This window comes from Strigops habroptila, chromosome 4, assembly GCF_004027225.2.
Source record: "Strigops habroptila isolate Jane chromosome 4, bStrHab1.2.pri, whole genome shotgun sequence".
NCBI lineage: Eukaryota > Metazoa > Chordata > Aves > Psittaciformes > Psittacidae > Strigops > Strigops habroptila.
Window position 1 is genome coordinate 50,769,904 of NC_046358.1, and position 15,973 is coordinate 50,785,876.

A 15,973-nucleotide genomic window follows, 5' to 3' on the forward strand; every position below is an offset into this window, starting at 1 on the left:
CAAAAGCCTTGGTCAAGCCAGGGTATCAGGAAACACGCGGCCTCCCCGTGGGACACAGCATGTAACGGGATGAGGTTTTCCAGAGCGAGGGCTGGAGGCATTGAGTGAGCCTGCTGGGTCCCGTTATTTCGGCCAGCCCCCGCTTCCCTCCTGCCCCTGCGGGCACGTGGTCAGAGTGAGTGCCACTGACCCTGAGTCAGCAAAACCCTGGCCCCGCGGCGCTGTATGACTCAGCAAAACCCTGTGTGGTTCTTCTTGGGCAAGGGGCCAAGGAGTGACTGGTCCCCAGCATCTGTAGCCTGACCCCAGAGGCATTGCTGCTGCCACAGGCTCCAGCTCGGGGGTATTCTCCTCTTGTTCCCCTGGGTACCGGCAGCCCCAGCGCTGAGTGTCGGCGAGCAGGAGTGGGTCAGGCATAAACTAACCCAACCGCGGTCTCACCCAAGCAAACCCATCCCCCCCAAGGGCTCTGAACCCCCTTGCAAATGTGCTTTGCAGACAAAAAGGATAGTCCTGACGCCAGGCTTGGGGCTCCCCTGCACCCTTTCAGGCTCTTCTGGAGCCCACGAGGTACCAGCCCTCCTCCCTTCTCATTGATGTGGTCAGGAAACAGTAGCTGGCTGGGCAACACAAACCTGACCTCCGGGCTGAGGCACCTATGGCGGCTCCTCCGGGAGTGTTTCCAGTCCAGCCAGTCTCTCCCAGCATCCCGTGGCTACAGAGCAGGCTCCAGCGTGCAGGGATGGGCTGGTGAAAACGGCATGCCGTGCTAGCCCCATACCACCATGTAGTGCAGAGAAAAGTTTTTCAGCAGGATCAAGTGGTTTGGACCCAGTCTGTGCCTGTTTTTTTAATTCCAAGGAATTAAGGGTGAGCCTTTGCTTGGGCTTAATGGTAGCAGGGCTTGTGCCTGCATCCAGAGCTGCTCTCATACCGATGCAAGAAGGTCGCTGCTTTTAGACATGCTTCTCTGACTTACATGTCCATCACACTGATGAGCTCGGTCACCAGTGAAAAGGAGGACAGGGCTGTATCAGGGAATGTCACGATACTGATCCTCTCCTGGGTGCTCGCAGGATGGGAAGGGGTCAGGAGGCTTATCCCCATAGTGCTTAATTTGGTACCAGCCCTTGGCACCAGTGGTTTTGGAGCTGACGCCGGTGTGCCTGTGTGCCAGGGGAGCAGTGGCCCCAGCAAGGAGGCAGGACTCAGGCTCCCTCAGCACCTCTGTGGGATGTTTGCCCTGATGTCAAGGTCTTGAGAGGTGCAGCAGGGGTGTTTAACCAGGAGCTAGGTGCGTGTCTGGGTATTTATAGGCTGGGACTGTGAGAGTTGCACTGTGTTATCTTCAAAAGATAGACTGGCATGAGCCTGGGCTTGAGGATTTTTACACGTTTTCCCTTGTTTGCGGAGCAGGACCCAGAGTGCTGTGGCTGGGGTGTCTGGAGCCGGCAGAGATGTGCGGGAGATGGCCAAGGGACTCATCCCTCCTTGCTCCTATTTTTGGATCTGTAGATGAACCCCTTCACTTGCTGGTTTGTCTGCCCAGCTCCCCACATCCCCCTGGCTCCGGGAGGGGAGCCGGAGCACTGTTCCCTTCAGCCATGGCTGTAGGCGTGGGGTGACGCACCCCTGGGAGTGGGCCATGCTTTTGCAACCTCTGTCCCTGCTGGAGAGGATTCCCAAGGGGAGATCGAGTGACTCAGCCTTAATGGCTCCCGCAGGGAGGAGCACCCTAGTCACAGCCCTGGGAGACTGGAGTCCCCTCCGCAGTGGTGCTGGGGTGTCCCACCTGCCCTCTGCCGCTGGGGCAGGGACCTGTTGCTGCTTAGTTTCAAAGCTCTAGCTGCTCTCTCATCTGCAGTCTGTCAGCACTCTGGCAAGGATGATACGGTGGCCTCTTTCTCCTTACATATGGCCATGTGTTTGCCTTCACCCTTTCCTTGATTTTTTTTTAATTTATTATTTGTCACAGTGGTAGCCAATGCCCTAAACTGCAATGACCTAAAGGGCAAAGAAAGCTTCAGTTCAGAAATGCCTGTTATTTTTTGTCCAAGAGGTGCCAAACGCAAAGCTGTGTGAATTTTTCAGATTCAGAAAGATTCGGGATTTTGCAGCTCGTTACTCAAGGACAAAACTATTCTGCTCGGTCTGAGCCGAGCAGGGCCTACAGGTGCACAAGCCTGGGCAGGTCTGGTTGCAAACACCGTGACTCCGACTCAAGGTCTCGTCCCGGTGCAGCATGAACCTGCTGGATGCAGCTAACTGGCAGAATTAGAGCCTGATTCACCAGACTGGAGCCCCCAAGCGAAGCAGTGGTAAGTTTTTCCCGGCACGTTGCCAGGACCTCACCCACTCCCAACGCCGTTTCCTAAAGTGACGTACAATTCACAAGGTGAGAGAGTTTTCCAGTGGCACCGGCACATCCCAAATTACACCCTTTTAGTGGGTGACACCTGCAAAACCAAATGTGGAGGTGCTTTAGTAGCAGTTCTAGCTGATGGGAAACCTGGGAGCAGGAGAGGGGTTACACTGAGCACACAAAAGGACTCATCCAGGCCCTGGCCACCATGTCCCAGTGCTGTGGGCACTGGGGTAGATGTCCTGGGCATCATGGGCAGTGGCAATTCCCAGTCTGTCAGTGCCGACTGGATTGGATTGGGACTGTCTGAGCTGGTTTGGAGGCAGAGCTGGACAGCTGCCTGCTGAAACATTTTTTGCATGCCAGCATGGGCTGAAGCGACCTTGGGGAGACACTAAGTGGAGTTGCAAAAGGCTTAGACTGGGTGGTAATTGTTCCCTTGGTATCTCTCATGCTGCAAACCCTGGTCTCGGTGGTGGGTGAGGGTGGCTTGTCAGCAGTTGGATGGCATGGCTGGGTGGCATGATGGGCAGGAGCTCTGAATGTGGCTCCATCCCCATCAAAGCTGTTTGCAGCAGCTTTTGAGCATGGGGCGCTTTCACCCCAGTGCACCTTCTCCATCAGATCCTGCTCTTCCCCACTTTCCCCTAGCTATTAAATGAAAAAAGGCTTTATGCAGCAAAATGCTTATGGTCTTCAAGCCTGCAAGCTGCCCTGGTGTCTTCACTAGAGTTTACTTTTACACCACCTTGCTTGCTGGGCTGCTGCCAAACTCGTCATTGCCTGTCCCCATGTCCCACGCACTCTGTGGCCCTGCCCAAATCCCTGCCACCCCCATGCCACCTATCCATGCCTAGCCTTGCTCAGCGTTGGACATCCTTCTGCATCCCCTGGCCCATCCTCCCCTGCGGCTGGCTGGGGACATGCTTGCACCCACCCTAGGGAGGAGGGGACCTGTCTCACCCTGTCTGCTGGCCCTGTTTGCCCCCCGGGGCAGGGATCTCATGGTGTTTGCCTCACCCAAGTTATGTTGCAGCAGGCTGAAATTGCTGGGGATGGACAACAACAACCCTGGCAGGCGCTGGCAGCAGGCAGCGTGACTGGCGGCTGACGGGATGGGGTGGTAAGTGGCAACGATGGCATCAAGTCATTGCCTCCCACGCCAGGATGTGATAGGGAACACTGGGACCCAACTCACCTTGTTGCCTGACTTGAGCAATCCCTGCTGTGGCCCCCAGGGCCATGCAAGCTGGACTCGGGCAGGGGGGGGATCGGCTCACCGGTGGGGTTTCCACGTACGAAGCAGAGATGTGCCTCCAGCCACATCCAAGCATGTCATCCATCTCATTTTCTTTGCCAGCACTAGATGCCATTTAATTATTTCCTTTCAATTTTCAGCTGAAACTGCCCTGAGAAGACCATCATTTATGCGATCACATCTACAATGTGACAAAACTCCGAAGCAACTGAGCCTTCTGGTCCTGGGAGGAGGGTGGGCTCAGAAAGGTGAGGGTCAGCACCCCATGGTGACCCAAGGATTGGCTTAAAATTGCAATGTGTTCCTTGGAGTGGGAGCAACACCCAACTTCAACTGGTGATTTGGTGAATCAATCCCAACCCCCCTGGGGCAGCTGCTGCTGTGTGAATATATGCTCATGAAGGCTGTAAATTTATTGTCCTATTTATTGTCGCCTTACTACTCCTAAGCTCCAGCTTCACTTGCTGCCGCAGCCAGCACTTTCCAACGTGCCTGCCTGGAGTTAAGATCTTGAACCCATGTTTAAGCACCTTGGCAAACACAGTCTGCGGGTTTGCACACCCTCTATCTGAGCTTTCGCATGCAAAACACCCTGTTAATAATTATCTGCAGCATGGGAGTTGGCATCTCTGTCTCTCTGGCTGTGAACCCCTGAGTGTTTCCCAAGGAGCTCTGCAACCAGGGTGGCTTAGGGTCAGGGTTATGGTCAAAAATGTGAAGATGCTTTAGCCCTGTGCTGGCAGGCAAAGGTGCTCACAGGTTATGTGTGGAGGTAGGTGTGGGAGCATCCCTGGCAGACACTGCAGCTGCGCCTGGATCCTGCAGCCTCCAGCATCTTCTCCTGCTGCGGCCAGGAGTCAATAATCCAGACTGGTCGGACACTGCCAATGCAGATGTCTGTTAGCAGCTAAATACCTGCCAATCTTCCCTCCCTGCAGCACCACCATTGAATGAAAAATACCTTTCTCATAGAGCTAAATCTCTTTATTTTTTAGCATTGCAGCTCTAAATGGACAGGTGCTCTGTGTGTGGGGGGGGGATTAAGGGCACGCTCCTGGGCAAAGGTCTCCTGCAAACTCCTTAGGGCCAGCCAGCTGCAGGCTCTGATCCATGGGGTCACACGCTCCCCCCTGAAACAAAGGCTGCTTGTTCGGCACCACGGGCAGGGCTGGGCTCGGTGGAGGAGGCAGCGGCTCCCTGCAGCCGAGTGGAGCTCCCTGCAGCGGGAGGGTGTCCTGGGGGTGTCCCCAGCAGTCAGCGCCAGGGGGGACCCCAACACCAGGCAGCTCTGGCTGGGGTGACACTGGGTTTCTGGAAAGCAATGGCCAGAAGCAAGTGCAGGTCCTTGGAGCCTCCTTTGCATTTCTGAATTTGTTTTCCCATAGCGAAAAGGCAGGGCTCAAAGGGAGCCTGTCCTTGTGAGTGGCACGGTGGTGTGACCTCCTCCTGCCTTGCGCTGGCCCCCAAAACTTGGCATGGGTATCAGAGAAGCAGCCCACAACCAGCCCCAGCAGCTATACCCCCTTCAGGATGTAGTAGCAGCAGGAAACTGCTGGGTACCAGCAACCCCTTAAAGGAGGGAAGATTAAAATCCCTCAGAAAGCCAAGACCTGAGGAGCATTGCAAGCATTAATGAGCTTATTACAGATGCCTCTAAGACAGAAACAACAAGTTTACCCTTACAACAGGGGGTGCTGGAGGGTGTTTTTGATGCTCTGTCCTTGGAGCAGGGCAGAAAAGGGCAGGTTTTTGATGCCACATCTTTGGAGAAGGGCAATTAAAGTCAGTTTTGATGCTACATGTTTGAGCCATGGCTGGAAGCAGTTGCACTTGGCCTGGTATGATGCAATCCCATGAACCCTGAGTTTCCTTCCTTTTTCCCATTTTGGGCACATTTTGCTTTGTCATCCCCCGCTGTGCTGACACTGCTGGAGGAAGGCACGTGGTGCCTTCCCCGTGCCTCAGCAGCTTGCACCCTGCAATGGCTCACGTGGACCTGTCCTCACTACCCCGACTTAGCTAATTCCCCCTCACCCAAGGCATCTGACCAAGTTCCTGCTGGCAGTGTCCAGGCACCGGCCAAGGCGATGGGTTGGAGTGGCAGAGGATGTCTAGGACCACCATCACAACCATCACCAGATCCTTGTCCCCACCACCAGCGGCCTCCAAAGCAGCCAGCTGTGCACAGTGAGCGGGGCTGGAGGTGGGTGCTTGGATCCCTGCACCAAGCTGGGTGGTATCCGACCTGCATAAAAGTGGGATGAACATCTGTACCTGCTTACCAGACATGTTGAGCATCCCATAATTAATGTTTCCCCAGCAATTGTGGCTGATGGGTGCTTAGTGTTATTAGCCAATGATGAGTAGCTGATGTTGTTGATGTTGCTGCCTCAAAACATTTAATTTCAGCATCTGGACTAAGCAAAAGGGCCAGGAGCCAGACTGGCAGTGCCAAGTCCCTGCTGGGCCTTGTGTCTTTGGAGGTGGCTTCCTACCAAAGTCCTGCACACAAGCAACCCTGCCATGCCCCAGCAGTCCTGAGTTTGGACCCACATGGTGGCTATGGTGGCACAGTGGGGCCAGCAGCTCCCTGTGCTAGGGCGAGATGTGCAGAGCCCCCAAGCCTGGGGAAGCAGGGGTGGGTTTGGGGACACGGGTGCAAGAAGATATTCAGGGGCCTAATCCAAAGCCCACTGAAGATTTCTTATGTACTTAACCTATTCTGAGGCACGTGTGTAAGACCGGATGAAAGAACTGAATGTCCATAGAGGAGCAGTGAGTTATCCCAGCCCTCCTCCCACACTGCTGAACATGGGACGTGACAGACAAATGCTTGCACGGAGGTGCTCATTTGTTTATTTTTGGGGGAGGGAAAGCATCGGTGAGAGCAATGCTTGTGAAGCCTTAATAACACACTCCCCACACACACTTTGTGATTATGCTGAGATTTAAAAAACTAACCTATTGTCATCTCTTACCTGCTCTGTCCGTAATTCCGCTGCCACCCAGGAGGCACTGCCTTGCGTTTGTGTGTTTTTACCAGGCTGTTCTGGAGAGCTCACAGAGATTTGGGGTGCCATGCACCCAGGCAGCGCAGTGGCCTCTAGTGGCAACCGCTCACATCTAGCACTGGAGAAAGAAACCTGCCAATGAATCCTGGGGGGGCTCCTTGCTCCCCAGGACAATTAGGAGCACGGTCCACGTTGCCAGAGGAGAGGCATCCCTGCACGAGGGCAGCACCTTGGTGCCAGGCAGGGTCCTAAGCACGCCCAGGAACCCCACCTGCCCTGAGCAGCCACACCTGAGACCCCCACCCATGCCCTCCACCCATGGCCCTGGAGATCCATTTAAGCTCAGGCCCAGGCTCTAGTTCTGCTTTGGCCGCTGCAGCCCTGGCCCTGCATGGCTTGTGCTGTAGGCAGCCCAACTCCAGTGCCCTCTCCTGGTGGGACATCGGAGCTACGTGGCAGCTCTGTCTCCTGGATGTACCTCAGAGCTGCATTGCAGCCTTGTCCCATCTCCTGCAGCTCTGTAAGCTGAGTGTCCTGCAGGTCTGGGTCCTTTAGGGCACTCTGTGACCAGCCTGCATGCCGAAGGAACGGTGACTTATGCTATAATCTTTTTTTATAAGGGGGAGTAGCTTAGGCTTTCTTCAACCTGGTCACCCATTTCTAAAAGTTTGTAGGTCCTTTACAGCTTTGGAGTCTTTTTCCCTCTGCTGAGTTTGGCTGGAGCTGTCTGAAGAACTTATTAGTATATCAGCTGCTTCAGGAAACCAAGTTGAGCATGTCTGGGGAGGTGGGGTCTTGAAGGCTTCCTTTGGACAGAGGTCCTGGAAATAAATCTTGGAGACTGTCTGAGCACAGCCAAAGCTAGTGTTTTTAGTGCTTGGTTTTATGCTTCCTTTAGCTCATGTGTGGGGCAGTAGGTTCATTTATTTCTTTGCAGAAAAGTCCCCAGATCCTGCAGGGCAGGTAGGTGGTAATTCTCAGTGTCACAGTAAAGGTGTCCTTTCTTCCTGGAGCAGTTGCATCTTTTGGTTTTATCCTAAGACCCCAAGGACCTCATATGAGAAGCAGAAATAAGCACCAAGTCTTGCCTGATAGTCCATGCTCTCATGCAATGCTCTTGCCCCCTTTCCCTGAGGTTTGCTTGGTGCAGGTTAGGAAATCCTTCCCTCTGAATCCCAGAAAGTTTGCCTTCAACTGGCCCAGTCCTCTGTGTTGCTGGGAGGGAGGACAGCTGGCTTGCAGCCCATCAGCAGCAGGAGGGGACCCAGGCAGAGGGTACACCCACATTCCGAGCTCCCTGGATGTTATGAAGCCCATCATCAAAGAAAATGTGGGGCTGGATCTGGGCGAGGATGGGGCCCTTGGGAGCCCCGTCCATGAAGAAAGCCTCGTCAATTTCCAGACCCCATTCCCGGAGTGTCTTGATGGCTCGGATGCCCATGTCCCGGCCACTGCGGGCGGTCACCAGGTACGTGCGGATGGGGGATTTTTCCTGGCTGAATTTCTTGCGCATTTTCCCAAGGTGCATGGCAAAAGCCTTCAGGGGACCCTGGAAGCACAGCAAGACACATAGGAGTAGATGAGAAATAAGGAGACATCTGCTTGGCCTTTACAAGCCACTTGTCCCTCTTCCAGGGTTTCTCGGGGCCCTGCAGAGCACAGGATGACTGTAGGGTGCAGGACTAAGCAATGCTGTGACTGGTCCCGTGCACTGGGGTGCTTGAGAGGAAGGTGGGTGTTGTGCTCATCCTAATCCCAAAGCGACCAGGAAAGTACATCCCAGTGAGCAGTGCCTCTGGGTCTGAGTCCTGCAGGGACTTGCACAGCAAGAGGTCGCACCCTACAAAAGGTGATGTTCATGGTCACTACAACCATGGATATTGGGGAGCTGATGCTCACTTATAGGAGACACCAGGCCAGATCCATCTCCAGTGGGACTCCAGATCAGGCCCACATCAGATGTGGTGGATGCAAAGGGAACCTGTAAGGTTTTTTTTTTTCTTTTTTGGCTACTCATGACAAAGCCCTAGCAGGGGAGATGTTCATGGTGGGTGCGGAGCCTGCGGGTGTCCATGAAAGTGAGGTGGCTTGCTCACCTCTCCCATAGGCACATCCTCCATTGCTTGCTCATACTGCACTGCCTCCTCCAGCCCCTGCTCTTGGAAGATCTGGTCCGTCTCATTGGAGAAGAGCACAGCATCCCCATCGAACACCACACGGAGCGGGGTGCTGGGGACCTGCACTTCCTGCTGGAAGACCAGCGCTGCCGAGACACCTGTGGGACAGAACAAGGTGGGGCTCAGGAGGTACACCCCTCCTAGGGGCAGCTCTCGTGCATGGACAGATTCTCCCTGCACATCTGCCATGGCCCCATCCCACACTGCAATATGGGGATCTCCAAGGCTTTCTGTGGAGGTCAGCCCAGCCTTTCTAGGGCTGTGTTATTCCCTAATAGGGATGGGTGAGAAAGCGCTGTTGATCACAGACTGATGAGATACTGAGATCTGCTAAGAGGTGATGGGTGGTTGTGTAGGCATGAGGAGTCCGCCTCCTGGTGCTCGATCACCCTGCCAAACCTGGCTTTAATGCCCAGATTTAGCACTCCATGCTGTGAGTAATAGGGACTGGCACCTCCACTTGATTAGGTAATTGGCTTAATTACAGGTCTCTTCCTACATCTGTTCCCTGTCTGTCCTCATCTTTGGACCCAGGCCCCTGGATGAGAGACATTTGTCAGAGCAATGATTCTCTTCAGTGAGGCTTCAGGAATGTGCTGTTCAGAGTAGGGAAGCCCAGGCTGTGCATGGCTTTCTCCTGACCTTGAAGGACCTTGGCCAGCTGATGTGCTTATACCCAAGCAAAGTAATAAGGAGGCGATCAACCCCATTACTGCTGCTGGGAGACTGCGCTCCCTCTGATCCAGGTCAGGAATGTGCTTACATCTATCACTGAGCACATGATAACTCTGCATGTACCAAGAAAGCAAATTTCTACAGCATACTCTCAAAGCCCTGGGAATTGCCAATGCACTCTCACTGATCCAGAGAGCAGCCATGGGCAGCATCTTTGGTTAGAAAGACTTAAATGTCAGGCAGGGTATGACTAGCCCATGGCAGAGCTATGGCCAGAATTACGCATAAAGCACTTGGTGACTTATGAAGGCATCTTGAGAAACCCTGGTGTGTTTGCAGGCTACTGGTGGGGACAGAAGGAGAGATTGAACTGTTCAGCACCAGGCACGTCATCAATGTGCCATTCACTCCCTTGCCCCCATGAGAGCATGGGCTCTGACATTACCTCTTGGTACTGAGCTGCTTGGGAGAAATGCGGTGGGTTTGGAGACATGTGATGAAGGGGAAAATGCCCTACCTCTCCGGAGGGCATTGCAGACATCTGTCCTGTCAGCTGAGAGGAAGAGCTTGACCCCGTGGGACTTCAGGTACTGCGTAGAGTCTTCATTGCTGACGAAGCAGAACTTGGAGATTTCCAGGCCTTTCGGTCAGGGGGCATAAGCAAAGTCTGTTATGGGGAAACGCTCTCCTCACAGATCCCCCTTCCCCAGGACTCTGTGTGCCTTACTGCAGAGCTTGGGGCAATTAACATTCCACTGCTGTGTGAGGAACCTGCCCATCCTGCATCTTCTTGCCCTGTTGCTCCTATGAAACTGCAGAGTGCAGTTAAATATTTCCTTCATCCCCCCACCTTAAATGACAGTCTTCCTGACATTATGCTGGGATTTAGGGTTTTTTAAGAACTCTATTTCTTCAGTAGCTGCGTGAGGATGCCTTGGCTATGCAAAATGCTGCCAGATCCCCTGGTGTGAAGGATGCAGCTGAAGGGAGCCAGGCTCTGCCAAGGAGCCTGTACCCTGAGTGTGTTCCAGCACCTGGGGCAAGCTGCAGGAATTGGGCTTGTTCCAAAATAACCCCTTCCTCTTGTACTCCCTGGCTCTGCATTTGCCACTGATGCTCCACAGTGGTGCCTTATCTGCTTTGCAGCCTCCCTGGTGGGAAGCAGGCACCACCGAGGATGGGGTCCACCTTACCATAGTGCTTGGCACTGTTGATGATGCGCACACCACTCTCAGGGCTGTTGTTTGAGAGCACCAGGATATCAAAGAGGTCCTTCTCTGCTGGGTTGCTCTCCAGGATCTTCTTGTTCACATGCTGCACTGCCTGTGAGGTGATGATGAGGCTGCTTGGAGGGGCATGACTGCAATGGCTTTGCTGGGACTCTTTTGCAGTTAAGGTTAGTGGGTTTTGCTACATCTGTCAGCTATGGCAAGGCAGGTATGTGATGGAGAACCAGACAGAGCAACCATCCTGCAAAAGCCATTGCCAGGAGAGTAGGGAGCAGGAGTGCAGGTCTCGATGCACTGCAATAAGGCCAAGAGGCCAGGGCAGGTACCCTGTGATGGGAGTTGAGACCTCAAGCCAGGAAAGCTGAGCCCTTCACCCCATTCTGTGAGTGTCTGCATGTGTCCCTGGCCAGCTGGGTGGGCTCACCTGGATGAAGGCGAAAGCTGTGCCTGGTGGCAGGGGCTTGTCCTGGTTGGCCTGCTGGTGCCTTGTGTACTCCTCCTTGCCCTTCTCTAGGTAGAGCTTGTGCTCCTCCTCCAGGCTGAAGATGGCTCTGGTGGTGACTGCAATGACGAGTGCCTCATTGAGATCTTTCTGCAGGACACGGGGGAAAGGCTGGTTAGGGGAGAGCAAAGAAGGAGCTTGTGGAGGTGGGGTGAGCCCCACAGAGGGCTCCACTGACCAGGGTGGTGGGGCTGGATGTGGGAGGCATCCCAGTTCCTGATGCCAAGCTGCCTTTGAAGAAGAGGTGCCACCAGGCCTCTTCCAGGGGCAGGCAGTTGTGAAACCCTAACCTGTCTGGTAAGTGCCATATGCTCTGAGGACAGCTTACACCAGAGGGGATTGCTTCATAACTTTGGTGTTTGTGGGCACAGTACGACCATGGTCATCTGCTTGCGCTGAGCTGGGCACTGCTAGGTGTCTGTGCATACTGGTGGTTTTACCCTTCATTTGTGTCTTCTGGAGAGTCTAATAAAATCTTTGTATATGTAGAGAAGCTGCTGCTTTCTCTCTGGATCCTCCAAAATTTAAGTGTGAGCAAATGTCTTGTCCATGCAACTGAAGGTTCAGCCCTGCAACCTCTTCCCATGTGGAAATCATGTGGACCTCACTGGGACCAGGTGCCCAGCAGCCCTGGAATAAGCCACTTCTGCTGAAACCTAGGCACAAGCAATTCAGGCCACCACATCTTTGGGTTGTGGTGTGCCTTATTCTGCAGTGGCATTTCAAAACTTGTTTTAGAAATACAGGATGTGTTTTGTAACGAACAACCTTTTACCTGTTTCACATCGGTGTTTATGACCGTGCTTTCAGACTCTGCCATCTTCAACTTTCAGCCTTAAAGAGAAAATATGCAATTAAACTGATATAATATAGCAAATCTAGAGGGGGGGGGAGAGTGAGATAGCGGACATCCTACTTGCCAAGTAGAGCAGCCCAAATAAACCTGCTTATGCTGACAACAGCTCTGCTCTGGGAAAACCTGGTCTAATACTTCCAATTAAATATGATGGAAAAGTGGCTTTTCCAACCTCAGATTCCAGCCCCCCCTGAGTATTTTCCTCTGGGGGAACTGCTGAAGGCAGTTGTGGAGCTCTTTTCCTAGCAAAATAAATCTGGTTTTAAAAGCCAAAATAGGTCAGATTTTATGGATAGGCTTCTAGTTCACATCCTTCTTGCTACTTTTGCTTGAATGGTGAATCTGTATCCACAAATAAGCAAGTTCACTGCGTGTGCAGCTGTAAAAGGTCTAAGTAGAGATGTATGGCAAGGGCTTGGGTGCAGGATGGGACCCCCCTCAATGGGGCTGGTCTGCTCCTCCACAGCCCTGTGAGCCAGCTAGCACCTACACTGAAGGCCTCGGTGCAGGCTGTGCTAACCCAACTATGGCAGATGAAAGGCTTGTGGTGGATACATGGTGTGCCTGTGCCTAGCAGCTGAATCATAAACCCCTTTTATTTTTGTACACCCAGGTCCTGTGGTTTCTGTAACCACCATGCCCTACATTTCACTTATATGCTCTAGTCAGTGTTAAAAGTAGACTTTTACGATTCAGCCTGTGGGATGGGAACTGTTCCCATTCCCATCAAGTGCAATCCAATGGCGGTTATTTCCATGCAGTGGCTCCTACAGGTACACTGCAGGGTTTCTCTAGGGAGCAAAGGCACCAAAGACTGTTCTACACTGATGTGCTGGGAATGGCAATGGGGTTAAAAACTCATTTACCAGTTCATGTCCCTCCTGATTACTGGGTTGAGTGGCTGTGCAAGCATAAACCAAAGCCAGTGTAAAGGGCAAGTTAGGGTCTCCAGAGAGACCTTTAATTTTGCCCAATTTTCTTTAACTAACTTTTATTATTCAGGGACTGCAAAGTGTTGCCTAGGCTGGTAGGAAATACACTTGGCTGATACGAGCCCCGAGAACCAGAGTCTTACCACGGGGGGCTCAATGCTTGCACGTGCACTCCCTGACTCCCCCTAGGGTGGAAAGCTGTGCTGGCAGGGCTGCTCCCCCAGCCAGGGGGTCCCTGGAAAGCCAGGAGATGCTGAGTATCCCTCTGCTTCCTCCACCAGTACCCCATGCTGGAAAGGGGTCTCCTCCCAGAGAGCAGGGCAGAGGGTGGTAAAGAGGGTGGGAGAAACTGTCCTCTGACAGAATTTCACCCAAATACTTTTCCGAAGGTGAAAATTAAAGGAGAGGAGGCAGTGGAGCTGAGCAGCCGTTCCCGGAGAGAGAATACCACCTCTCATTTCTGCCCCGTTCTTCCAAGTGCTGCAAGCCGAGCCTGACTTCTCCATTCCATCTACTTGCCGCTAATAACTGCGGTATTGTTTGCATACAGATACGCATATATGCACACCTTTCCGTTGCGAGCAATCCCCATGTACGCGGTGCCAGGCACACAGAAAAGCATTTCGGGTGGGTGCTCGCTGGTCCCGCAGCTCACCCTAGAGCTGCGCAGCACGGAGCAGACAGCACCCCACCGCACGCAGCCAGGATTTTGTACGAGAGGAAAGCACAGACTCACCGTGAGCGCTGCCGTTGCTCCCCGGCGCAGCCTGTCCAGTGGCAGCATCCCAACTCTGCCCAAGACGCTGCTGTTTATATTTCCCCCCTCCCCGTGCTGACAGGAAGCGGTCAGGCGCGGGGCTGGGATGCAGCTCCGCTCCCCGGCGTGCTGGGATTTGTAGGCAGCAGGGCCAGACTGCATTTCCCAGCCGGCACTGCAGAGGAGGCTCAAGGCAGCCCAGGCTTCTGCTTGGCCATAGCCACCGCCAGAGCCATGCTGGCAGCCCTGGTCCCACTCTTTGGGCTGCCTCGGAGCTTGAGCTCAGTCGCCACTCACTGACCACAAGCACTGCAGTGATATCTGTTTCTGTAGGGAGGTATTTATAGCGTGCGTCCAGACCTCTCATTTCCCAGCCCTTGAACACGTAATGGTTGTGGTTTTAACTGGAAATACAGGGGTATGTGTTGAAGAATGGCTTGCAGTGTATACAGGTAGATGTAGGGAGCTGGGCCAGGGAGAAAGGCTGGTGCAGAGCATGGCAGGGTTAAGCGGGGGTTCACTACATACACAATTTTACTGTAATGTTTTATGCCCTTTTCCCTTCTTTTCTGAAAGCTGCCTCTTACACACTGCTCTCTGCAGGGGTGATTTTTGGGCTGCGATCTTGCTTTTCCAGGTGGGCTGTGCAGCACCCAGTCCTGTGAGGCTCATGATGCCAAGGTATTTCAACACCCCCTTTCTGCCCAAGAGTGAGATCTGGGGCAGGCGGATGGGGGCTGCACAGAGGAGATGCTGCCATCGTGCAGCTTTTCCCTTGCCCAGCTGGGGCATGTCCCTGCCCTACTGGTGGAAGATGACCCAGAGCAGCAGCCTCCCCAGCCTAGGTCCAAGGAGACCAAACTCACCTGCATAAGGACCAAGCAGCCATCTCCCTATATAGCAACAGGTTATCACTAGTATTACCAAAGTGTGAGCTGCAGTCAGGGTCCTGTGCAGCTTGACTTCACCAAGGTGCTTCTCTCTAGCAAACAGCCTGTTGAAAAGACTGCTGATAATGCTCAGCTTCTAGCATGCATATGCAAACTCCCTTTCCCCAAGTGTTTTTACTGGGCATCTTCCCTTTTCCCCCTGCTCCCCTTCTGCATTTCTCCCATGTGTTCTCTCGGACTGCCAGATTAGAGCAGAAAGTGTTTTGACATCTATGTCCCCCCGCAGAGCTTTGCTGCAGCATTCCCAGAGCATCTCCTGCTCCTGAAGATGATGCTTCTCTGAGCAGCAGGAGTGGAGGGCACTTGTGAACAGGGCTGTGTTTTGGGTGGCTGAGGGGAAGCCTCAGCATTTTGCCTGTGGCCAGACTCCTGCTGTGGCAATGCCTTGGTGGTCATGTGAAAATCTGGCACGACTGGTGAGCCAGGGTGGCCAGGCAGAGCTGGGATGGGTCTGGTTTCTGGGGCCTCTCTCCCCATGTCTATGTCAGCCATCAGGCACCAGCGATATCTCTCCCTGCTTACAGCACCGCCCCAAATTTCTGTGGTGAGAAGATGGGGTTTGGGCTGACTTTGCTGAACTGGCAGTAAGGGAAGAAGTGTGCAAGCATAAATTTAACATGGCAGGGATGCCGGTGAAGTCACTCCTGGCCGTGTGCCTGGTACTGCTCCCGCTGGTGCTGGGGGATGCAGCCACCCAAACAGCCATCCCCACGCTCTGTTCCACTGTGTTGGAGCAGAGCACCCCTGTTCATCCCTGCTGCCACGTGCATTTCACAGGCCCTCGCATGGTGCATTAAACCACTGTGTGCCCCTGTGTGCCAATGAACTGGGCTCCCCAAGTGCAGAGCTCACCAGGGATGCATGCAGCACGGCACTCATTCCCTTGGAGGCATCTGTCCCCTCATGCTAACTGCCTGCAGACACGTGGTCCAGCCCAGCATCACTGCAGGGATAACTTGGAGAAGCAAATCTGCTGTGGCACAGAGCCGGGCAGCGATGCCCACAGGCTTCCTACAGGCAGGAGGGCAGCTTTTGCTTCCTGGTCTGTCAGGGAGTTCCCCTCTGGCTTTTCACCTGCGTGAGCAGTGCTTGGGTCAGCGGTGAGGTGGGGCTGACGGTGCTGCTGGGGCCGCCCGGTTCCTGGGCTGGCAAAGCAGACTTTCCAGTTTCGTCCGTGCTGTGCAGCCACCATCCTCACTGCACCCTCTGATCTGCACCCGGAGGGGTCCCATCTCACCCACAGCATGCCCCTGCCACACGCAGT

General features: G+C 53.9%; 1 protein-coding gene and 1 long non-coding RNA gene across 2 annotated transcripts; one reads left to right on the top strand and one right to left on the bottom strand.

The window, feature by feature from the left end:
* Window positions 1-884: 884 nt before the first annotated feature.
* LOC115607563 lies at window positions 885-4,244 on the top strand. The gene is made up of 3 exons (XR_003991280.1): window positions 885-1,535; window positions 3,399-3,485; window positions 3,761-4,244. It is a non-coding gene; the product is annotated as an uncharacterized LOC115607563 (long non-coding RNA).
* Window positions 4,245-6,453: 2,209 nt separating this feature from the next.
* On the bottom strand, window positions 6,454-13,842 carry LOC115607561 (cytosolic 5'-nucleotidase 1A-like). Its single transcript, XM_030485008.1, has 7 exons — window positions 13,739-13,842; window positions 11,990-12,048; window positions 11,137-11,304; window positions 10,677-10,806; window positions 10,001-10,123; window positions 8,728-8,906; window positions 6,454-8,180 (listed from the first exon to the last, which is right to left on the bottom strand). The coding sequence occupies exons 2-7, from the start codon at window positions 12,032-12,034 to the stop codon at window positions 7,878-7,880; spliced, it is 948 nt and encodes a 315-aa protein (XP_030340868.1). The 5' UTR covers window positions 12,035-12,048; window positions 13,739-13,842; the 3' UTR covers window positions 6,454-7,877.
* Window positions 13,843-15,973: the final 2,131 nt, after the last annotated feature.

Excerpts from the sequence above, each read along its gene's own strand:
- LOC115607561 (XM_030485008.1), bottom strand. The coding sequence starts at position 12,034 with ATGGCAGAGTCTGAAAGCACGGTCATAAACACCGATGTGAAACAG. Across the intron at positions 10,124-10,676 it reads CAACAGTGCCAAGCACTATG|GCCTGGAAATCTCCAAGTTC; the intron begins GTAAGGTGGACC and ends CCTGACCGAAAG. Across the intron at positions 8,907-10,000 it reads CTGCAATGCCCTCCGGAGAG|GTGTCTCGGCAGCGCTGGTC; the intron begins GTAGGGCATTTT and ends TCTGTCCCACAG.